The sequence below is a fragment of the Hippocampus comes genome, unplaced genomic scaffold (assembly GCF_001891065.2).
Source record: "Hippocampus comes isolate QL1 unplaced genomic scaffold, H_comes_QL1_v1.1 scaffold86, whole genome shotgun sequence".
Lineage (NCBI taxonomy): Eukaryota > Metazoa > Chordata > Actinopteri > Syngnathiformes > Syngnathidae > Hippocampus > Hippocampus comes.
Genome location: NW_017805882.1, coordinates 1,145,165 through 1,169,885, shown reverse-complemented (window position 1 = coordinate 1,169,885; position 24,721 = coordinate 1,145,165). Strand labels below are relative to the sequence as shown.

At 41.6% G+C, this 24,721-nt stretch overlaps 2 protein-coding genes and 1 long non-coding RNA gene across 7 annotated transcripts in view; 1 reads left to right on the top strand and 2 right to left on the bottom strand.

Annotated features, from left to right (window-relative positions):
• Positions 1-1,893: 1,893 nt before the first annotated feature.
• dok7b (docking protein 7b) lies at positions 1,894-19,271 on the bottom strand. Of its 5 annotated transcripts, none has more exons than XM_019889263.1 (12): positions 18,615-19,271; positions 18,449-18,494; positions 17,797-17,864; positions 16,896-17,046; positions 14,685-14,885; positions 9,753-9,872; positions 5,877-5,990; positions 4,621-5,444; positions 3,855-3,929; positions 3,077-3,122; positions 2,880-3,005; positions 1,894-2,628 (listed from the first exon to the last, which is right to left on the bottom strand). In XM_019889263.1, exons 1-12 carry the CDS (start codon positions 18,666-18,668, stop codon positions 2,492-2,494), a joined length of 1,962 nt encoding a protein of 653 aa, XP_019744822.1. In that variant the 5' UTR covers positions 18,669-19,271; the 3' UTR covers positions 1,894-2,491. The 5 variants fall into 5 exon arrangements, with proteins under 5 accessions (XP_019744822.1, XP_019744823.1, XP_019744820.1 ...); XM_019889264.1 differs by having other exon boundaries at positions 1,894-2,612; XM_019889261.1 differs by having other exon boundaries at positions 1,894-2,631; positions 18,615-19,269.
• Positions 19,272-22,895: 3,624 nt separating this feature from the next.
• The window catches only part of rgs12b (regulator of G protein signaling 12b), a 53,082-nt gene continuing 51,256 nt past the window's right edge, over positions 22,896-24,721 (bottom strand). The window contains exon 20 of the mRNA XM_019889227.1: positions 22,896-24,721. Within this exon, the coding sequence (XP_019744786.1) occupies positions 24,544-24,721 (178 nt within the window). The 3' untranslated portion in view covers positions 22,896-24,543.
• Positions 23,902-24,721, top strand: part of LOC109527408 (uncharacterized) — a 1,560-nt gene continuing 740 nt past the window's right edge. Inside the window, exon 1 of the long non-coding RNA XR_002170521.1 lies at positions 23,902-23,981. This is a non-coding gene — a long non-coding RNA (uncharacterized LOC109527408). The remainder of the gene's footprint in view (positions 23,982-24,721) is intronic.

Genomic DNA, 24,721 nt, shown 5'->3' with positions numbered 1-24,721 from the left:
TATGTTCCTAAAACATTTTGAAGGCCCTGTCAATGTCAGAAATTTGGTTAACAAACCTGCCAAATTCAAATGATAAACGAAAAAGTATTACAAAACAAGCCATCAAATGTGTGGAAAATAAAAGCCATCTCAAACGCTGTGAGACACGCCTGCTCAACTGTCTATAAAGTATCACTTTGTCGACCTGGAAAAAAGGTTGCTACTTCATCTTGCATTGTTCTTATGCTTACCAGGGTTACAATAGTTTTGGATGTTTCATTTTAATTTTTATTTTGTTCAGAATTTTTTTTGTTTAATTCAGTTAGTTTTAAAGCGGGATAGTCTTTCCCTTTTCAGTGCTTCATTTTAGTTCAGTATTTCTTAGTTGAGAAAGCGAGAGAGAATTTTTAGAGTGCAAATATTAAAATAAGTAAAAAGTCACTATGTATTACGTAGTAAACAAATGACTGTTCAACCTTACCGCTGAATGGCAGTAATACAGAAAGTAAACACATTTAAAATCAAATTTGAAAGCTCATTTCTGAAATTGACTGGCAAAAATGAAAGGTTTCTCTCTAGGCCTGCTCTCCGCTCCTTGTAGCACATCAAAGTTGATGGATAATGTTAGAGCAACTGATTAGGGCAATACAAAAATGTATTGTCCCTGAAGAGAAATATAGAAATACAGTAATCCCTCGTTTATCGCGGGGGTTAAGTTCCAAAAAGAACCAGTGATAGGTGAAATCCGTGAAGTAGTGAGCTTTATTTTTTACAGTTTTTATACAATACTGAACTATGTATACAATGAAACCAAAGACCAAAACCTGTTTTCAGGCCCAAGCACAAAAAAAAAAAAAAAAAAACCCAAAACGTTTTCAACAAATAACTATAATAGTTTTTGGAAATACTGTACTGTAAAATAATATTTTTAATAGTCAGCATGAGGTTGGACTGTTCACGTCGGTCAGTGCCTTAGCCAATCAGGATGCAGAACGCAATTCACTGTTTAAAAGCATTAAAAAAAAACTGCACTAAAAAAATCCGTGAAACAGCGAAGCCGCGGAAAGTGAACCGCGTTAGAGCGAGGGATCACTGTGAAAACAATAGTTTTGGAGCAGACTTGCTTACGTTATGGTGCAAATAATGTTAACTATATTGTTTCAAGCCTCGTTTATCCCCCAAATATGGACCCCCCATCATGTCAGACAAACAAATACCATTCATGTGATTGACAAAGATCTATATTTCCATAATTCAGTGCTTACAAAGTTGTCAGTCTTTCCACATTCGTTATGTTCAAACAGGTACAATGGATCAAAAATGAAAGGTTTCTCTCTAGGCCTGCTCTCCGCTCCTTGTAGCACATCAAAGTTGATGGATAATGTTAGAGCAACTGATTAGGGCAATACAAAAATGTATTGTCCCTGAAGAGAAATATAGAAATACAGTAATCCCTCGTTTATCGCGGGGGTTAAGTTCCAAAAAGAACCAGTGATAGGTGAAATCCGTGAAGTAGTGAGCTTTATTTTTTACAGTTTTTATACAATACTGAACTATGTATACAATGAAACCAAAGACCAAAACCTGTTTTCAGGCCCAAGCACAAAAAAAAAAAAAAAAACCCAAAACGTTTTCAACAAATAACTATAATAGTTTTTGGAAATACTGTACTGTAAAATAATATTTTTAATAGTCAGTATGAGGTTGGACTGTTCACGTCGGTCAGTGCCTTAGCCAATCAGGATGCAGAACGCAATTCACTGTTTAAAAGCATTAAAAAAAAACTGCACTAAAAAAATCCGTGAAACAGCGAAGCCGCGGAAAGTGAACCGCGTTAGAGCGAGGGATCACTGTAAAAACAATAGTTTTGGAGCAGACTTGCTTACGTTATGGTGCAAATAATGTTAACTATATTGTTTCAAGCCTCGTTTATCCCCCAAATATGGACCCCCCATCATGTCAGACAAACAAATACCATTCATGTGATTGACAATGATCTATATTTCCATAATTCAGTGCTTACAAAGTTGTCAGTCTTTCCACATTCGTTATGTTCAAACAGGTACAATGGATTGACAAACAAACCTGTGAATTCACTTTACGGGGTGTTTAAAATACACTAGACAGTATATTTGGACTCGTGAATAAAAAATAGCTTACCTGTTTTAAGTTTGCTAAACTACAAAGAAGCTAAGCTTTGGCGGCACCTTTTGGCATCTAGGACCTTAATCGGAAGCACAAAAAATATATACTGAAGGACAAATAGGTGAGTTTTAAGCAAATAATGGAGGTTTTAAAAAATGCAAAGAAAGAACCACAAATATGCAGGAGATTCCTGTACATCATCCACACAACAGACTTTCTAGGCATTTACTAGACTGGATATTCATTTTCAAAGTGGAATGGATTGTTCTGCAATTACTGATCAAAAGCAAAACTGCACGTTGTTAGGAGAAGTTCAGCTTTGGAGGAGAGTCCAGTGAAAAAGTCGTCCACTCGGGTGGTAACAAAGTCAGCGCAGTGGCCCTTGCCGCCTGTTGTCCATCCGAGTCAGTTGGCCCCCCCTGCCCAGTGCATGCTCGCCACCCTCTCGCTGAGCTGTTGCCATGGCACCGTTGTTTCCATGGCTATACCTGTCAATGGAGCCCTCTTCTGGATCGGAAAACAGTGGCGGTGGGGGAGCCAACAGAATAATTATCCGTACAGTGATGTGTTCGTTGATTCCATTCCATTTATGATTATGGTTCACGATGTAGCTTTTGAACATGCACCGTGATGAAAGTGAATATGTGGCTTGAAGTTGTTGAATATTTACTAACTATAGTTTTCTGAGTAAATAAAGCGGGCGCTACAGCATTTTGTTGCACCGGAATTGGAGAACGCACGGGACTAAAACTTACCATAGGCTGACTGTGTCCTGGCTGTGCTGAGTGCGATTGGCTGCAGAGGGCTGGAGGCTGGCATGGAGGATAGCATCCTAATCAGATCCCCGTCGTGACAGTCATGGTGAGTCGCACATAGCTGGTCTGTATGTGGACACATCCACGTAGATGACACGCTTTGACAGTGACACAAGCACACTGTTGTTATAACACACCTGATGAATCAGCAGAAGACCGTGGACCTGATGAGGAGTTGCCAACCTAACAAGCAAGCATATGAATAATTTAGTAATTGTCGAGCAGCGCAGGGGACTACTAGTTTGCATGTCTGCAACGCAGTCACAGTTCTTGGGGTTCCGCCCTCATGCTAAAAAACATGTATGTTAGCTAAGGTTCACTGAAGACTCAAAATTGTCCATGAGTGAAAGAGTGTGAATGGTTGGTTGTCTGGTTGTGCCCTGCCTCTTGCCCAGTCAGTTGGAAGAGGCCACTGCTCAACTGTGACCCTAATGAATACAAGCAGTGGATAAAATGGACAGATTCGTGCACCATTAATGGTTCAAAATGGCTAACATGTACGGTATGTAGCGATAAGGCATACAATTTGTTACGTTTATTTTTGATATGCGAAATAGGTGAAGATTTCGGAGAACGCGACAATATGTCATCATTTAACTTTAGAATTGTTTCAGTGTAATGGTAATTTGATGTCAACAGTTGTGGCAATTGTTTTCCCAAACTTGCCCGCGCAAACAAGTGAAAAAAAAAAAAAGCAACGTAATATATGACATGACTTAAGAGGATTTGTGATCATGTTTAGCACACACAATCGTTTGGTCATCAACTGTCACTGTGCGATTTTATTTGCCACTTGAAGGTAAATTCTACGTCACAATACGATTGCTACTATGTATTACTTTAAATTCCAGCACTTTTTCTTCTCTAGAATGTGTTAATAGATATTCTCCCTGAGACTCATCATTCAAATCTTACCTGCATCGGCAAACTTCTGCTATTTGCTGTGCGCCACTGCTCTGGTGTGATGTAATTATCAAAACTTTGACAGGGCTGGGAAAAGAAGACAAGAAACCCAGTAAATACAATCCAAACATCATTAAAGTGAAGGTGTGTCGTTTTATGAGCAAAAACAAATGATTTCATTTTCAGCACGCTGAGCTGATGGCACTTCAGAATTCAGGAAAGAATGCCTCAAGAAAAGCCAGTTGCCATGCAGTCAATGTGGCCCTCTTTCAGTGTTTCTGCAAGTTTCGTCACTACTCTGTTAAGTCAATGAGTCCATTTTTGCTGGGAATGCAGTCCGAACACACACACACACACACACACACACACACACACACACACACACACACGAGATGTTCGAAATCACAAGCCGCTGTGATGAGAATGTGCTCCTGACAAGAGAGATGATCTCGGAAACCATCAGAAGATGATTTAAAACACAAGGTCACCGGTCCTTTCTGAGAGCCTTTGAGGTATCAGACAAATGTATCAAAAGGACAGCAGCAGCTCCCGGCAAGGTCTGCCCCTCAACTCCCGATCCCACAAAATATGGAAACCTCTAAACACAAATGCCCCTAAGGCCATATATACCATTTGTAGCCAAGCTTTGATGTTTTGAGGACAAAGTTAGAGAATGTCGACTTAATGCTTTGGCCACAAAGAATTTTTGCAACAATTTCGTTTAGTGGTGTTCATCTACTGAATAACGCTGCTGATGCTGATGCGAACCCTTTAGTACCTGTATTTCTTCACAAAGTGACGTTCCAGCTACAAACAGTTGCTGGGGGGCGGACTTCTCCTCATTATCCATAGGGGGCGTCCTGTCACTGAGCCAGGAGAGCGGGCACTGCATCAAAGCCTGGCGCTGAGGTTGGGATCCCGGTAAGCCGTCTGTCAGTCCTCGGTCCTGACTTGCAAGCCGATCCCTGCACATCGCACTGTCCCTGCCTGTTTCAGAGGGGTGCTCCTGACCTGCTGAGGGGTCCTTCAGGGCCCTGTTCTGGATCAGACTCCTGGGCGTATCATAGCGTTGTCTGAGCAGGCCAGAACTTTGGCGCTCATCATCGAGCCTAGAGGGCCCACCACTGTGTTCCTGATGAGGCGTGGACTGGGAAGGTGAAGGATTGGGAGGAGGAGGAGGAGCAGAGGGAGGAGGAGCAGATAGAGTGGCCAGGGAGCCAAATTCCTCTCCTGCTCCCTGGGTGGCCATGTCCACACTGCCTGTGCAGGAGGAGAAGCTACCTGAGCTCCCGGTCGCGATCCCAATGCCGCTATCCAACGAGCTCTGGCGCCCGCTATCATGGAGACCACGAGGATGGAGTTGAGTGGAAGATGGACCACAGCCTCCCATCACAGCAGCGTACAGGCGGTCATCTGAAGTGGCCAAGGCCTTCAGCGAGGATGAGCTCAACGCTGTCTCGCTGGGGAGGTGTAATTTTACGAACGGCTCTGCCCAGAAAGGATGTCGGCTCCCATAGCTCGTGTCGGATTGGCTGGAGGAGGAGCTGGAGATACTGCTGCGGTCGTCCCCGGCAACAGATGTGCTGCAGCTGTAAGTGGAAGCTGAGAAGAAAATCATCAAAACGTGTTCAGTGATTTATTGACTGAATAATCTTTTTTTTTTTACATTGTATTGTATTCCAGTATTAAAGTTCTTTTTGACCACAATTTTTTTAAGAATATAGTGTTTAGAGTACTGTAGATAAAATTAATGCCTATTTTCCAGAATAAATGTATGTGTGATGTGAGTGTATGATGGTGACAAAGCCGTATTTTTAAAAATGTGACTTTCTTCCTTTGTTGAAGTTTGACATCAATAATATTTTGTTTAGACTCAAAACTTGACAACTTTTTTTCCCCACACAAAGAGGCAAGTGTTTAATTTGCTGGGCGTTTTGGAGTAGAGATGGTATTTTGGTGTTAGGATTATTTTGGCGATGCAAGGGGTCCCTGGACCCCAAAAGTTTGAGAAGTCCTGCTGTAGACAAGATTTACCTGTGCTGCTCGCAAGACTGCAAGTGGACAGCATGCTGAGTCTTTTCTCCAGCTCGCAGGCTTCCTGGTTGAGCCGTTCTTCAACCGATGCCGGATTGGCATTGATGGTCTCTGCTTTTGCATCAACACGCAAAAGCATATCGTTAAATCACTGGGCCAAGAAATACAGGATTCCCACTCTTCCACTTGCTTTTTATTTATGGACCTTTTAAGGACTTTTGAGGGCTAATTTAGCCATTTTCTCAAGACATTTTCTCCATTCACTGTATACGAAGGCCTTTTTAGCCGAAAAAAATGACCATGTATAGTCAGGCATTTTTAGCTGAAAAAAATGACCATTTATAGTAAGGCGTTTTAGCCGAAAAAACGACCACGTATATCGTAAGGCACTTTTTGCGAAAAAAAAAACGACCATGTATGGTAAGGCGTTTTTCTCCCCAAAAAAACGACCATGTATCGTAAGGCGTTTTTAGCCCAAAAAACAACCATGTATGGTAAGGCGTTTTGAGCCGAAACAAATGACCATGTACAGTCAGGCCATGTATAGTAAGGTGTTTTCAGCCCACAAAAAACAACCATGTATGGTAAGGCGTTTTGAGCCGAAACAAATGACCATGTACAGTCAGGCCATGTATAGTAAGGTGTTTTCAGCCCACAAAAAACAACCATGTATGGTAAGGCGTTTTGAGCCGAAACAAATGACCATGTACAGTCAGGCCATGTATAGTAAGGTGTTTTCAGCCCACAAAAAACAACCATGTATGGTAAGGCGTTTTGAGCCGAAACAAATGACCATGTACAGTCAGGCCATGTATAGTAAGGTGTTTTCAGCCCACAAAAAACAACCATGTATGGTAAGGCGTTTTGAGCCGAAACAAATGACCATGTACAGTCAGGCCATGTATAGTAAGGTGTTTTCAGCCCACAAAAAACAACCATGTATGGTAAGGCGTTTTGAGCCGAAACAAATGACCATGTACAGTCAGGCCATGTATAGTAAGGTGTTTTCAGCCCACAAAAAACAACCATGTATGGTAAGGCGTTTTTTACCGAAGAAAAAGACCATGTATAGTAAGGCGTTTTTAGCTGAAAAAACCGACCATGTATAGTAAGGCGTTTTTAGCCGAAAAAAACCCGACCATGTGTATATATAGTAAGGCGTTTTTAGCTGAAAAACACGACCATGTATAGGGAGGCGTTTTTAGCCAGAAAAAAAAACGACCATGTACAGTAAGGTGTTTTTAGCCAGAAAAAAACGACCATGTAAAGTAAGCCGTTTTTCGCCGTAAAAAAACGACCATCTATATAATAAGGCGTTTTTTGCCGAAAAAAAATAACCATGTAGAGTAAGGCGTTTTTTTAGCAGAATAAAACCGCATCATGTATAGTAAGGCGTTTTTTAACAAAACGACCATGTACGGTAAAGCGTTTTGAGCCGAAACAAACGATCATGTATCGTACGGCGTTTTTCGCCGAAAAAAAAAACGACCTTGTATGTAGTAAGACGTTTTTAGCCCCAAAAAACGACCATGGATAGTAAGGCCTTTTTTAGTCGAAAAAACGACCGTGTATGTTTTTAGCTGAAAAAAAAACGACCATGTACGGTAAAGCGTTTTGAGCCGAAACAAACGACTATGGACAGTAAGGCGTTTTTAGCCCAAAAAACGACACTGTATAATACGGCGCTGTTAGCCAGAAAAAAAAAACGACCATTTATAGAAAGCCGTTTTTAGCCGGAAAAAAACTACCATGTATAGTAAGGCATTTTTAGCCGGAAAAAAACGACCATATATAGTAAGGCGTGTTTTAGCCGAAAGAAAACGACCATGTATTGTAAGGCGTTTTTAGTCGAAAAAAAGACCATGGCTCATAAGGCGTTTTGAGCCGAAACAAACGACTATGTACAGTAAGGCTATGTATAGTAAGGCGTTTTTAGCCCGCCAAAAACGACCATGTAGTCAAGTCATTTTTCGCCGAAAAAAAAAAACAACCATGTAGAGAAAGGCGTTTTTTAGCAGAATAAAACTGCATCATGTATAGTAAGGCGTTTTGAGCCGAAAAAAAACCCGACTGTGTATAGTAAGGCGTTTTTAGCCGAAAAAAAACCCGACAATGTATAGTAAGGCGTTTTTCGCCGGAAAAAAACGACCATGTATAGTCAGGCTTTTTCAGCCGGAAAAAAAATGACCATGTATAGTAAGGTGTCAGCAGGGGATTCATGGTGGATTTAATGAACAGAAAGCCACATATCACTGAGCTGGTGTTCAAATCATTGCTGCCAAAGGAAGGGCACATCTTTATTTTTAGGGGCAATCACCTAACCGTTTATTTGACATACTGTAGGTCAAATTGACCCTAAATGATCCGAAGTGATCACCTGATCATAATCGGAACTCATCGGACACGGCGGGAAAAGCAGAGCGGAAACCAGGAAGGCATGTAGCCTGACAGGGGGGTTTGAGGGGAAGGGCGGCAGGTGCATTTTCTAACAAAACTATTAAATGGAAAGGTGGGGAAAATGACATACAAAAATGAAATGAACACCACAGGTTAATTTTTTAATTTAATTTCCTTCACAAATAATGCAGAGTTGTGCCAGTGTGAATAACTTGGTTTTCAGTATTCTTTTAAAACACATCCTCACTTTATTTTACCACTTGTCCGATCACAATCCATGTACGCACTGCAGTAGCTCATAGGAAGGTCCCCACTGAAGCTTACTGTACAAGCTTTTGTTCAGTCCACTTCAATGAATTCTTCTCCAAGGAAAAGAGAAGAAACCATCGATGCCAAAGTGTTACGATGTGAATGTTGCTTCGGGCGTTCTGTTGAAAAGGTGTTTAGCCAAACTAAAATCAATGTGCTGGCTATAAAAAGAGCAACTCCCTGCTGAAAACAAACAAAACTCCTGTTGCATGTCTGCATCATGGCGAAGGGGGATGAGGTGAGCGAGAGGGTGTGCGTTACTCTGTGCACATTGCAGTGGGCCATTTTGTGCGCGGAGGTGACAACAACCCAACCAATGGAAGTGTGCCTTGGCTCTCTTCGCACCTAATGCTTCACGTGCTGATGCTAAGTTTCTTCACCACACTTTGTGAGGTGTCAACTAACATCCCTCCTAGCATGGCGAGGCAATGCTAATTTTAACAGCAGTGAAGGACGCCAGGCCCGACAGCAGACGGCCTTTCCATTTTTTTTTTTTAACTGAAGCTAGGATCGAGAAAAAAAAAAGTGAAAACAGCCCATCACAAGCATGGTTGAATGAACACATGCTGACAACAACAGCATGCCGCACCCATGAAGACATCTGCAGAGTAAATCTATAACTCACTGACACTGCCAATCAAAACTCAATGAGAAGGCAGGATTTTTGACTGTATCTGATATTAGTAGGTGCAAGTTTCCCACATGTCGGGGCCAGCAAGTTTAGAGGATTACAGTGGTGAGACGTGTTATGAATGCATTCACAACTGTTATGACTTGGCATTGTGGAGCCACATGACCAAAAAAAAAAAAAAAATGGATCCAGGCCAGAATTTTACATTACTCTACAAGTGGGGCAGTGCACCAATTGCAAAAATGAGTTTAAATAGCATTCAGGTGCCTAAGAAGGTCACTTCCGGTGGCTGTTGCCGTGCAGGACAGCCACAGTGAAACAAGCACGTTTGTGTCTAGAAAAAGTCAAATCTTTGGTCACATCTCTGCCTCTGCCACACAGCGTCTTGAAAATGCAGGCGACACATTTCACACAAGTTATGTACAAAGGTTCATCTTTGGCTGACCTTCAGGGCTTTGAGGATGAGGCGTTTCCGTTAGCACGGCTCCCGAAACAAACGCCGAACGCTGAGCAAAGCATGCATGTGTGTGTGTGTTCACCTGGCAGGGAAGGTCGCAGCCCATGTGTCGCCCTGCTGGGGTTGATGCCCCTGACGATGCAGTCAAACAGAAAACTGATCTGCTCTCCGTCTGAGCAGGACAAGAAGAAAACTCCTGCCCCTGCAGCATACATGAAAAAGAGGAAGCAAAAGCTAGAACCACATCATCTTATGGTGTTTTGTAAATATATATATATATATATATATATATATATTTTTTTTTTTTTTTCTTTTCAGGGAAGGGTAGTTGAGAGCAAGTGGTGAATGTAAATGGATGGAAATTTCCAAAAGAATAGAATCCATATGAAAATAGTTGAAACGATCAAGGCGACCACGTCGAGCTATGATAAAGAATTACTGTATTCCACGTAGGGCTGAACAATTTTGAAAAATAAACACATTGCGATTTCATCCCTTCAATATTGAGACTGTAGCATGCAATTTTTTTTCTCTTTCTATGTCATTTTTTTAAACAAACAAGCAATACTCTTTTCTTGAAATTATTTTCCAGGATTTTTCGACAATTCTTTCATTGTTGGAGAAATGCTATTTTCTACAATTCTATCATCTATTTTGTACATTTAACCAGATTGCTTCAATGTTACAAAATTGACTCAGATAAACGAACGGCGGCCCCCAAAGCTGCAATTCGAGTCTCATCGTCCACTCTTACTCGAACGTCACATCAATATACAGTAAGCTCTCACTTGGATGTTGACATCAAGATTACTTTCACTGCTGAGTAAATCAAGACGATGGAGTACAGCTGATTGACTATTGATCTGCTGATGGAATGGAGAGAGGACAAAACGCATGCTAGAAACTATGGCACTACCACAGCCAGATTGACGGAGCAATCCAGGGGCGGCGTTATGGTCAAACTTCAGGTTTCTGAAACAATATGAACAATCCGTTGCATTGACACGCATGAGGGGGACATTAGCAGTCCTGCATTTGAATATCCTGATTTAAACGGTGACGCAGAGACAACTTCCAAATAGACGTCATTTCTGCTTCTTCCTTTCTACTTGTAGTAAAACACCCGATATTCATGTGAAACATTACGGAGAATTCAATGCATTCAAGTTAGGTTCGCTTAATGCGTGATAAGATGGCCGCCGGTGAATTTAGGTGTAGGCGACAGCCAAATGGCGTTGAGAATGGACTTAATAGTACAACGTTACACGTAGGTGCCGCACACCTGACACACAGCCAAATAAATAAAAAAAATAAAACAGTGTTGTTTACCTTTCAGTCCCACAGACCTCAATGACGTGTCCCGTATTGTTTTTATTTCACCAATCACCACGCTGTATGTGAGCGCGTCTGTTGTTTTTATCTAGATTCTTGATGCCTGTGTTCTTGATACCGACTGGCTGTCGCCAACCAAGGACGGACTGACTGATGTTTCATCCGTCTGTCTGACGAAACGCCCAACGCCCACCAATGTAGATGCATCTTTATATTAGTAGGAAAGTCCATTTATTTCAGTAGTTCAATTTGTATGTGAACCTCATGATCTAGATTCATTAAGCAAACAGGAAACTCATTTTATTTACCGATGGATTTCTTATCCAATGATGATATTAAAAATTATTTCGATTGTGTCTTTTTTTTTCGAAACAATATGTCCTTTTAGTCATTTTTGTAAGATCCTTTGGTTCTTCTCTGCTTTTGCTTCTGAATGTCATTAACTGTTGTGTTTGGAAAAGCTTTGAAAGTGTTGATTCCTTGCTTGTGTCAAACACATTGAGCTGCCTTTTAGATGAAATGTTCTTTAAAAATAAAACTGCCTTGCCTCGCCTACTACTGTGTGTGTGTGTGTGTGTGTGTGTGTGTGCGTGTGTGTGTGTGTGTGTGTGTGTATGGGCGCACTGAAGGACATGGAAAAATTGCTGCCATAGCACACTGAGCTTTGAATTACTTTCACCTCTCACACGTTTGACAGCTTTCCAAACTCTACAGCAAATCATTTATTGCTGCCTCTGTTATGCGTGTCTATCTATCTGCGTGCGTTCGTTCATTAGAAAAGCAACACGAACACATGCGGACCTGATAGGCCAGGCTCTGGCAAACATCGATTCAAAGTTGCTGCTCGCTCGTTGGCTACCAATGTTGCTGTGGATGCTTTCACACAGAGGAAGTCTGCAAGAACTTGGTCACTTTTATGCTGTCCCAAAGTCAGTATTGCCGCGAGCAAAAGTGCTTTGCGCAGCAACGCTGTCCACTGCTATGTGTGAATGTCACAAAGATGGTCATGTCACTTTGGTTGTCATCTGTGCAGCCAGCGGTATTAGTTAGCACGTGAGTGCTGACTGTGAAAGTGCACCAGTGTGTGCATGGTGCCATTCAAGGGTAAATTATTTTCCACAGCAGCTTTACATGACCGAGAGACACACATTTACTGAAGCATTGCTCTTAAGTATTTGTAATGATTGCACTGATGAGGATTTGATAGTCAGCAAAAGTAATTGTAACTTGACAGCCAAAAGGCAGATGCGATAAACAAATGACTATAGTGGAACATCATGTGTCTGTCATCTCACACACAAATTATTAACTTTAATGGTGTGTTAGACTTTTGAGTTGCATGAAGCCGACTCAAATTAAAAGCTGTACGGCTTTTGTTGAGGCATAACCATGTTCGCCATCAAACTTCTGACAATGTTAAAGCAGGACAAATGACTATAGTGGAACATCATGTGTCTGTCATGTCACACACAACTTCACCTGCTCTCATGCACGAACTGAATTAAATTATTAACTTGAATGGTGTGTTAGGCTTTTGAGTTGCATGAAGCCGACTCAAATTCAAAGCTGTACGGCTTTTGTTGAGGAATAACAATGTTCGCCATCAAACTTCTGACAACGTTAAAGCAGCGTTTTGTTTTTATGGTCCACATTGGTTTGCTTCTTCTTGAACTTCAGTGAGGAAAACGACATTGAATTGCGCACCTAAAAGCATTACATTTTTTTCAAAAGGTGACGGTGTGTCTTATTATCCAATGTACCTTATATATGGATCAAGATTCTGATTTCTTTGACATAGTATTTTAAATGTTCTGTATAGCAGTTTGTTACAGCTGCGGCAGTTGTGAAAGCGTGATATAAATAAAGCTATGTTGTATTATAGTGTATTCCCTCTAGCGTAGCTCCACCTAGTGGATGCATAACGCTATCTCAGCCACCATCGTAGCTTCTATTCTATGCCCCTTATAATGCGGTGCACCCTATATATGAAAACAGCTTTAAAATCATTGAAGGTGCACCTTATACTCTGAAGCGCCTTATAGTGCGGAAAATACGGTACTTAAAGCATCAAAAACAGTTCAAGCAAATCTAACGATGTGGTGACTGACTGACCCTGCAAATGATCGTTTCTATTTGTATTATTTATGCATTGATTTCTTTGTTGGGAAAGACGTTATTACAAAGCTTCAAACCTCCCGGTCCATTTGGACCTGCAGGAGAGCAGAATTTATTCCTGCCTTAAGATGATTTACTGAAATAAGTGTTCAAATGTTGAGGTCATAAAACTGAAGACTGCCTGTAGGGAACAGATAAATGCGATAGAATGTGTTCGCAGAAATGCTCGCTATTTCAGTGTTTGACAAACCTCGGACTCAGCGGAATTTTGAAACATTATAAAGGTGATACACCATCACCACTCACTTTATGACAGGCCTAAATAAATTATAGAAAGCATGACTGGCTATTACTTTTTCATATTCCATTTGTCAATGAAGCACAAAGGAAAATGGATCCAAGAGCCATATATATACATATATATATATTTTTTACATATATATATATATATATATATATATATATATATATATACACACACACACACACACACACACACACACACACACACAAATGTTTTTGTACTTTGGGTTGTACAGAATTGCTCTGCATAATAAGGTGAGCTGTTTTAATATTTTGCCCCTACATAAGGACATCAAATTATTACAAAGTAGAAACATTTCGGTAAAATCCAGTAAAGGTCTGAAAACTAGCACCACCATAATAATCCTGTTTTAGCCTATTTGAGTATTGCTCAACTAATATTTCTCTGTCAAACCCACTTTAGCAGTATCATCTTTGTAAACGCCTAATTTTAGACACAACTTTTGCACTGACGCTCATTATAATGTGCAAGTGTGTCTAAAATTGCAGTATGGTGGTTGTCAAAATATTCTAATTTCAATACACCTGTTAAGCGGATGTAGCTGACTAGAGTATTGTGTTTTTGGAAAGCATAGAAATTTTGGTCCAAAAAGCCCTCTCATCCCTTTTTTTTTTCTCAAGTAAAGAAATATAAAACACAACTAATCTTGAGGTTATGTAACAAAAATGGGAATACTATTCATGAATTCACTTGCGTGACATCCTCTGTGATTCGCTGACTGTTTCTTGTTTTTTTTTGGGGGGGGGGGTTGAGATGGCCTGTCTTGACTGTCGCTGAGATTTCTGGTTAATTCATCCCTGAGGCCAATGAGAAGACAGGAAAAGGCTGTCGCAACACCAGGAGGAATGTAATTGGCTGAACAAGCCTGACAAGAATGCCTGGTATTAATAGCCATTGGTCATCGGAGCACGGAAACAAGAGCCCGTGGAGCTCATGGTTAGTCGGGTAGGAGCCATGAGTCTTCACGCGCATACTGTACACACATAAATACGAAGCCATTTTGGCAGCAAGTAATGCAGTCTGACATGGATTAGTTATTCTAGAAACATTTGTCAAAATAGTGCGTCTATTCATTGCATCATTTGATTTCGGTCCCAGTGATCAGTTCCAACAAAAGTCCATCTTAACCCTTTCAGGGACAGCGTTTACTACAGTGGACAGCCTATCATGTTATCAGTTGACAGGTTATCATTATTAGTGCAAAATCCACTTATGAACCTTCCGTGGTCAAGTTTTACTCACAGAATCCACAGCGAGTCCCTCCCTCAAACACAAAGCCATTTGGCACAGCGCCATATCGACGTAAAGAGGACAGCTTCCAGTGGCCAATGATGGCGGGAGGGAGGCCCCTGGTGAGGGCCAATAGGTTGTTGCACAGGTGGAGAGAAGCGGGGCCAATCTCCAATTTGGTACCGGGCTCCACAGTGACACCAAATCTGTGGACTGCAGGGCCAAAACAGAGAGGGACAAAATGTGCATGAGACAAAATTGTGGCATGTTCCCTATTCCCATTCACCCAGGTAACAGTATTGTCTGGGAATTAATTAAATCCATCGCAGCTGGACTACCAGAACTGTCCTAAATGCCGGAGGACACAAATAAAACCCCAACTGAGGAACTGTTTTCTCAAAGATGACAACACCTCGCATTCACATTCCCAACAGGCTCAACATGCTTATTTTCAAAATGTGATAAATTATGTTCGTACTGGCGAAAGCAAAATATCATCGCCCAGGAATACTTTGGAAAGAAACAGATTGGTTGCATCTATCAAATTCTGCTCATATCGCATTATACACAGTTGGTGTGGCTTGAGCATGACTAAAAACATGAATATACTGTAATTGCATTTTGTAAATTTACTTAAGAATCAAATATCCAGCATGTAATTAAAAATACGATTGGCTCTGACAAGGTATTCCAACAATCAGCGTGCTACACACGAACAAAGTTATGATCAGTTCAAGTAGTTTTCCGAAAGTCATTCAATACAATTGAACAAATACAATATTCACAAAAAGTTTGCTGTAATTGACGTTAGGGTAACATTTCAGGATCAATCTAGAATGAATGCACTGTAACTTTGACAGGTGAATTTAACCTTTCAGTACTTTCATTTTTATACAAAGCCAATTCCAATGAAGTTAGGACATTGTGTTGAATATAAATATTAACAGAATGCTCGGATTTGTAAATCAGATTCAACCTGAATTTAATTAAATACACTGCATAGACAAGACAATGTAATTGTCAAACTGATAAACAAATTTTATTTTGCAAATAATCAGGAACTTTAAATCTTATGATTGCAACACGTTCCCAAAAGGTTGGGACAGGGGCCTGTTTACCACTCTGTTACATCACCTTCTCTTCTAACAACATTCAATACACGTTTGGGAACTGAGGACACAAATTGTTGAAGCTTTGTAGGTGGAATTCTTTTCCGTTCTCGCTCGACGTACAGCTTCAGTTGTTCAACAGTCCGGGATCTCCTTTGGCGTATTTTACACTTCATAATGCAGCACATATTTTCAATGGGAGACAGGTCAGGACTGCAGGCAGGCCAGTCTAGTACACACACTCTTACCACGAAGCCATGTTGTTGTAATACGTGCAGAATTTGGCAGACACCGCATGATTTAGATACACTGATAGATAGTGCGCTCCATTTACTATTTTAATCACTGGATTTTTCATCTGTTGGACTATGCCGTGTTTTTTTGAAGGCGGGGGCGGGGGGAGACTGACTGAAGACAGCCTGGCGGAGCAATGAAATTTACTGACGGAAGCGATGACAGAAGTGTTAAAATAACACGATGGACTGACCGACTAATGATTACAGTTTGGTTCAGCTTGAAAAGATGACATACCGATGATGACAGAGCAGCAGGCTGCTGAGGGATGACAAATGACGGACTGGCAACATTTTGTAAATTGCCCACCTCGGGACAGGCATACTCAACACATTTACATTGGACATTTACAACGAAAAAAAACACAAAATCAGCGAAAAAAAAAGAGAAAAAACCCCACCTGTTATGAGATTTTCCATAAAGGTGTGCTGACAGAAAAAGATGTCAAGTGCATGTCGCAGCGTTCACACATGACACGCACACCCGATGATGTCGCAAATTGCGACCCGGCAAAACAGTTGGGCAAGAAGTAATGAAGGTGTAGAGTACATTAAAAAGAAGATTTACCCTGAAATGTCAGCCGAAAGATAAATATTCCCAATTTAGCACAAATTAACTAATCCTATACAACACAAATGATATGTAACATAATACATCTGTGGGGTTAGTCATGAGAACACCGTTTTTGTAGGACTCTCCATTTTAAGTGGCAGCATTCAGCATAAAAGTGGTTAGGCATAAAACTAGCCTCCTAAAAAATGCATTGAACAGTTCAAGGCTAGTTTCAGCGGAAGACTCCACCTTTGACCGTGCCACTAACCTTCCCCCAGGCTGTAGCGTACGCGGGAGTCCCAGGCCAGGAGAGCTTCTCGACTGTGGAAGCCCAGCACCAGGGTGTGTGCCAGGCAGAGGATAGAGAGTGTGTAACTGACGCCATCATAACCTGGCCCTGGTTCCACACCATATATGCCCTGAAAAAAATAAAGCATCAGTTGTACTAACAAAATATGATATTTTTAGAATATATAGAGCTGTGTTTACTCAAATGGATTACAACTGGAGTGCATCCTGTTTTACCGTCGGAAATTATGTGATAAAAGTGGATATTTGTGAAGACTTATGTCTTCACAAATAGACAGACATCATAATAATAAAATACAGTATATCATTAGTGTCCTGGAGCTCATTTACCTGCCTGTTGAGTGTTGCTAAAGCTAAAGTGTTGCAGCGTTTGTACTTTCCGGACCTGGATTTGACACCTCGAGCCCATTCCTACTTTCAATAGAACTCTTGTGATGTCCAACATCGCATTTGATTGGGTTGCTGTACCTCATTCTGTGCTTCATTGTGAGGTACAGTAATCCCTCGTTTATCGCGGTTAATGGGGACGAAAACCACCCACGATAAACGAAAATCCGCGAAGTAGCGTCCAATTACAATAAACAGGTAAAAAAAAAAAAAAAAAAAATTTAAGTCTGCAAACGGTCCGCGAGAAGCTGCAAAACAACAGTGAGTCACATAGAGCAACATATACAATACTGTACTCCATGTATATAAAAAAAAATTGTTTTTTTTAATGTTTGAAAAAATCCGCGATGCACTGAACCCGCGATAAATGAACTGCGAAGTAGTGAGGGATCACTGTACATACAATGTGACAGTAGTCCACATCTGAAAGGATTCACCATAAAAATGCAAATAAATTTCAAAAAGCTGTGTACCTCTAGTGTCACACCAAGACGCTCCTTGGCTTTCTTCTTGTCTTTGTAGGCGAGCACAGACAGACAGTCTGCAGGACACACGGACACAGTGTGACACTAGCTTTACACATTGGCAGTCACTTTGTGCTTAATATCAGCTCACAGAGTAGCTTTGTGTCATTTGTGGAGCGTGTCTATGCAACAGCTGTCATAGCAAACCCTAAAACAATGAGCTGAATCACTGGCGCAGCTGAGAATGACAATCACCGAACACCCGCAAACACGCACGTGCACAAGCACACGCCATTCCAACCACGTTTGCCTTATTTCTCATGAGTAGCCTGTTTTGCATTGAAATAATGAGACCACTTTTAGTTGACACAACAGGCTTTCTACTAAAGTCGGAGCCCGTTAACTATTTCTCGACGCCAATCTCCCAATTGATTGGAGAATTCACAAATAATTAAGTTTAAAATTAGATTATATTGACCGGTTTGCGAAACGTTCACATGCTGACGCGCAAAGGTTGCTTTCAAGTTCCGGGGAGGAGCACAGACTGCGCATATCCAAACGACAGTTTATGTTTAAATGGAAATATTCAAATGAGACAGTTGCAAAGTCTCAGATTGAATGAATATGTGCAAGTTTATTTGAAGAAAACAAAAATATTTACCTGCGACCGGAGAAGGCTTCCGAACGACGACCCACCGAGTCTTCCACTGGGAGTATGGACATAACAAACACAAAACAATAAAAACTTCCTTTATCCTTCCATAGAACACATATGCTTTACACGCATTGTTAAAGTTGATAATCAGACGTAAAGAAGAAAATGTCACCTTTTTCCCATCTCTAAACTTGACTTGTCCCTCCGCGACAACTGTATCCGTCATCTTCTGACATGGTTCCTAGCAGCTGCGTGTGCGCGTGTGCATGTACGTGTGCTTGCTTGTGTGCCTTGGCAGGGGGTGACTTCAAAATAGCCTCAGCCGGGCAAGCTCCACTTCCTCTCCGCCAGTCGGACCACCACGGTGGGGGTGATAAATGCCCCCCCCCCCGATCGCCGGGCTCCAGAAGAAGTTAGTACAGTTGTCTGAACTTCATGTTTCAACGTGAGATAAGTGGATTAATATGGCATTACTCGCATAAATTTCACTTATGTCCTAAATCTGGAGCGTGGGTCTCATTTATATAACTAAAACAGCTCTCAGTAGAACTTCCACAAATGCTGCGGTACGTCCGGGGGGGCTACATTCTGTTTGTGCAGGCTACTTTAGTGTCCATGGATGATAACGTAAAGATGGCGCCAGTTTGATATGGGGTGGAATGTCTCATAGGCATAGTAAAATGATTCTCCCCCCGATATTTTGGATTTTATGGGTATTAAATGTTTCCTTCTCCACAGAAAAAGCTCCACTAGATGTCAGAAAACGGTGATCAATCTTCATCAAAATGTATGTGGACATCTCATTTTATGCCAACTCAGCGTTTTAGACTGTCAAAGGTACTGAGACCATGTAGCATTAGTCTTTAAAACGCTACATCTGTGCTGTATGTTACACATACGTACAGCACATTTGACAATAAAGTTGTATTCAATTCAATTCAATTCAATAGTAGACTCAGAAACACTTAATTACCGGTATATCAAATAAGATGGAGCCAATTACTAGTGACTTTGGGCGAGAGGCAGTATACACCCTGGTTTAGTTGCCAGGCAATCCCAAGGCAAATATGGACAAACAACCATTCACCCCTAAGGAAAATGGAGAGTCCCCAGCCTCAGAGGGTGAAGATGTGATGACCACATGGCCACCACCACCTGTGACAAAGTGTACCTTATTAATAAAAAGAACATCCAGGCCTTGGGATTACCCTCATTTTTTTTTTCAACAGGCAAATAAATTCAGTTTAACATTTAATTGTTGGGTAAAGACCCATGACATCTGCTTTCAAATCATGAGCAGAAACCATGATTATTGAATACTTCACTCTTCATTGTACTCCTATTAAGAATTTTTTTTCCCTGTATGCCAACTTGCTGGCTGTAGCTCGATCCGAGCGGACAGACATTGTGCATGACATTGCACAGACTGAAAGTGGGACAGAGGTTCAAGGCATATGATTAATCTGCTCCTTTACCGCAAACTCTTCACATCCACTTTAAAGCTAACAAGCTGCTTCAGAGGCGAAGCTTCAGTCGGGTCAGACAGTAAGTAGGTAGAATCCTCATACAAATGTTGCTCTCAGTTTACTTTGTTCTATTGGACCTTTGCCCTCATTCTGCGCCAACTGTCTCTTGGTTTTCACCATGGAGGGAAGGTCCGAGGTCTGATACACGGCTGACCTCATCCTGCTACCACGGCAACACAGCTCTGAAGCCACATCCTCCCATTTCATGTCCAGTTCAGGTCCTGGAGGCCCACGTCGGCCTCGGGAGGCTGCGCGGGCATGCCCTGTGTTGTCAGAGTTATGACTCACAGCAACTTTGTCCACATCCAGGGCTTGTTTGGTAACTTTGCGGTTGGAGCGTGATGAAGGCGACTTGGATTTGCGTCGCGAGCGTAGAGGTGGCCGATGCGGGGCAGGATGAGGAGATGGAGAGGGAGGTGCACGGTTGGATGCTGTTCTGCTCACAACTTTGATATTCTCTCTTTTTTCCCTCCCGCTCCATCTGTCTCTGTTCTGACCTGAGGACAAAGAGGCTTCTATAAAAAAAAAAAAAAAAAACAATCAAAAAGCAACTGGTGGCGTTGGAAAAACATGCAAAAGCACAGCAAACATGCTTGGAAAACTTGTATGCCTCCAAGAAATGTAAAATCCCCATTCTTTGAGTCAGGCATGTTCAGCTCCGGTCCTTGAGGGCTGCTATCCTGTCTGTTTTATATGACCCCTTCCTCCAATACACCTAATTTAAATGGTCAGCACATCAGCAAGCACTGAGGAATCCTGATCACGATCCTGATGATGATAATGCTCAGCTATGTTGTCTGAGAGGCAATATCTGTTGCTTTCACCAAACAGATAATGTTTGTGTTTGTGTTAGCAGAATAATACATCCATCCATTTTCTAATCCGTTTATCCTCACAAGGGTCATGGACGTGCTGGAGCCGATCCCAGCTGTCTTCGAGTAATAGGTGGGGTACACCCTAAACTGGTGGCCAGCCAATCACCGGGCACAGAATAACATAAAAACTAGAAACTAAAATTATGGAGCTGCACATTTATCCCTCATATCGAATACTTTCCCATGCTCTACAGCTTTACAAAGTGAAATACTATTTTTTTACATTACACACACACACACACACACACACACACACACACACACACATACACACACGCACACACACTTTAATAGTTTGGCCTTGGCAGAGGCGTTCACACTCCCAACATGTCATTGTGCTTTGCAGTGGTGTACAACTGCACAAGATAAACAGAGTTGTTTGTAATATCACCTTATTTATCAACACAAGAGGGGCAAAACATCTCAGTATGATGTAGTGCATTTGTACAGCTTTTATAGGAAGTCATTAGCTTGTGTGCAAGTACCCCACAAACAGACCAGAGAGTGTATAACAGGACTGTATATCCTATCCAGGTTTGAGTGGCCATAAAGCAACATGCAATGTGAAGTGCCCAATGTACAGGAGGGGTGCCTGATGAGTACGTGTAACTCAATTAAATGAACAACAATTTAAGATGGGCAGTTTGATCCATTGGCTTGAGGCCATGAATATTAAGCTGCCTGAACTCACACTACAGTCCTCCCATTTACCCCAGATAACCCTGATCACTGAAGCCGAATTAAGATTTTTTTAAAATTGATTTATTTATTTTGACAAATCAGGCATATAACTTTTGTACCCATTTGAAAGACACCCCCCCCCCGTTACTGGGTGAGAGAGAGCGAGAGAGAGAGAGAGAGAGAGAAAGAGAGAGAGAGAGAGAGAGAGAGAGAGAGGGAATATCGTGGAAATGAGTATCCCCAAGATGTCCATGACATCATGGGAAAGAGCTACAGTGTCTACTCATTCATGCGCACTGATGCCACCAAGTGGCTGACAGAAACAATGGCTGCCCGTTTCTTTATACTGTATCGGTTTCTAATTAAAACCGAAGAGAACTGAGACTCACAAAAAATGTTACACTTCAATAGACTTCCTGTTTCAAAGGATTAGGTATGACTATTCGAAGAAACAGAAGACTCAAATCCAGCAGCTCTCTCTGCCTTTCCATCCATACATCGAAATTTACGTGTGTGTGTGTGTGTGTGTGTGTGTGTGTGTGTGTGTGTGTGTGTGTGTGTGTGTGTTTGTTGTTGCCAGCAGATGGCGCCATTTGCGATGAATAGCGAAACAGTTTTAATGGAGGAATTTCATTCTTCAAGCGATCCAGTTTTTAGACTATGACAGGGTTCCCATAAACGGAATTGAGGACTCAGAGTTAAAAATTGTCTCAAAGTGCCACATTACATAACTGCAAAGTAGTACAGGTCTGTTTGGGTCAGATTAATATGTATATGAATATTCACACCTTTGTATGTTTCCCCTTACCAACTTTAAGTAGTGTTTCTCTGACAAAGTCATCAAAGAAACATTTGATTGAACTTGACACTTAAAGCGTAACATGACAAAGCTTGCCGAGCAAGGCACTGAGCCAAAGGGAATCTATGCACATCTATTAGCCCAGTTCCTGCTCCAAAAAGCCTTTGTAGCCGTCAAACAAAAGCTTTGCCCTCTCTCCCTCAATTGTTTTTTTTTCTCTCTATCTCTCCCACATACATAATGAGAACTAAACAGAATAGGAAGTAGCAAAAGGGGAATGCCTATTTTTTTTTAAGGATTGAGAGATTGAGGCCAAGTGGAAAAAACTACACTATACAATGTACCTAAATTAATTTAGCCATATTCTGAACACTGGGATGAATATTTCTACAATTAGATTTTCCCTTTCAATCTGCATATTATTGTCAGATAAAATCAGCAATGAAATACAATGATGTAGTGCAGCATTGCCTGCAGACAGCTGCTTTGACATGTGCCATATCACAGGACTTGGATAAGGTCAAAGGACAGAGAAAAGAAAGAGAGGCTGCTCTGGTAAGACAAAGAGAGACTTCAAGCTCTGAACATTTATTGTATCTATTTACAGACACATTGCAAGAGAGCAGTTAAAGATGTTTTCTGCGACTTCGGTGAAGAAACAGCATAGCTGAAACACAGTTTAACAACAGCAACATATGGCGATTTCACTAGTTTGGCTATGTACAAATTAACACTTTTTGTTTTACCGACAGGGTGAAAAATAGAAGGTTGTAAGATAAATTAATATTTCCTCAGGGATACAACACATAACAGAAAAGATAGAAAGGGAACCATTTAGCCACAATCGTGTCGTGAGTCGAGAAGCATTCGAATTGGAGTTTTTGTGACTTTTGCCTTCATGAAGGATTTTAAATGATTAAAATGATGGTGATGTTTACAATGATTCCACTTTGTCCAAATACTTTTGAGCACCTGGTTGAATTGGAGGTGACAAAGATGGTTTGGTCATTCCCTTGACTGATGCAGGTTGTCTCTGTGAAAATGGATGGACCGATGAAAATGGAGGCACTGTACGGTCAATAAAACATCAAAATCACACATCATTTGGGGAAACCTCTTGAAGAAAAGCTCAAAGTCCACACCGTAATCATGTTGATTGTTGTACTTTGTATTCCGAAACAACTTTGGTTGACGTATAAAGGCAAAATGACAGAAACTCTGTCCCATTGCAAATACTTCCAGACCGACCTCCGCAGTAGTTATTTCATAAGAGTCACTGCAGGAAGCTACTCTCTGAAAACCTTTCGGGAATAACAAGACGGGCTTTGTGATGTTGTGCAATGAAGACAGGAGACTGCAAGATCGGTGCAAAACTTTCTCTCTTTTTGGTCTGCAAACACTGCCGGCATGCACAATGACTGTGGCCTGTGTTTGCATGAATGGCATTAGGAGTGCCTGAGGTGAGAGTGGTGAAAACACAGAATGTACTGTACTCAAGTTGGAACAAAGAACAGCTGAGCAAATGTGTTGGTTCATGCTACTCGAGCAGGGAATCTGCATTTGTCTGGTCAGTGCGCACTCTGCACTACCTCACACCAAGCATGTCATATAACTTACAACTTCCGTTCTTTTAGCGTGAATATACTTGTACTGTCAAGGTGATTTCAACACGTGTACAAATGTGTAGAGTCTTGTTCGCAATGGGCTAAAGTGCATCGTTATGTTCTTTTGGTGAGGGGAGTTGGATGAGAGTTTGGCACAGGTCTTCCCTGCACTCCCCCTCACGATTACATCTCAGGGAAAGAAAAATGAAAATCCACAGCAAGCCAGCTCAAAGGTTCACACAGATACACACCACGTCGGAAAATTCCAAGGACAACTTGTGACCTTTCATCATAATGCATCTATTCATCCTCGCTTCAGCTTCCTTTCCTGTGTCCGGCCAACTTAGGCGGCAGGTCACAGTGCATACATTAGTATTATAATACAACAAAGCACATTTGTGGTGTCAGCTGTTGAACAGCTACACCGAAGAAACGGAATGCTTCTGTACCACAGGGAGTGTTTTTTTTTTTTTTTTTTTAATTGTCCCGCAAGTTAGGACTGAGCTGACTAAAGGAAGGGAGGAGACGCGGATGCATTCGGTCTCAACTGAAAACGTCAAACTGACTTGAAAGAGGCCAATGCCACTCGCAGTCAGTTGAAGGGAGAGGTGAAAGGTCAAACGGGGGAAGTACCTGAGCAAGGCCGAATGTTCTGTGCTTGCTGTTGGGGTTGGGGGTGGGGTTTAGACTGCAGGCTGGAGGGGGTGACATAGTTGAGGCTGGCGCTACTGATGTCTGCCTCGCCCACGAGAGTCAGTTCCGACAAGGCGTCCTCTTCTAGCATCTGGGCCGAC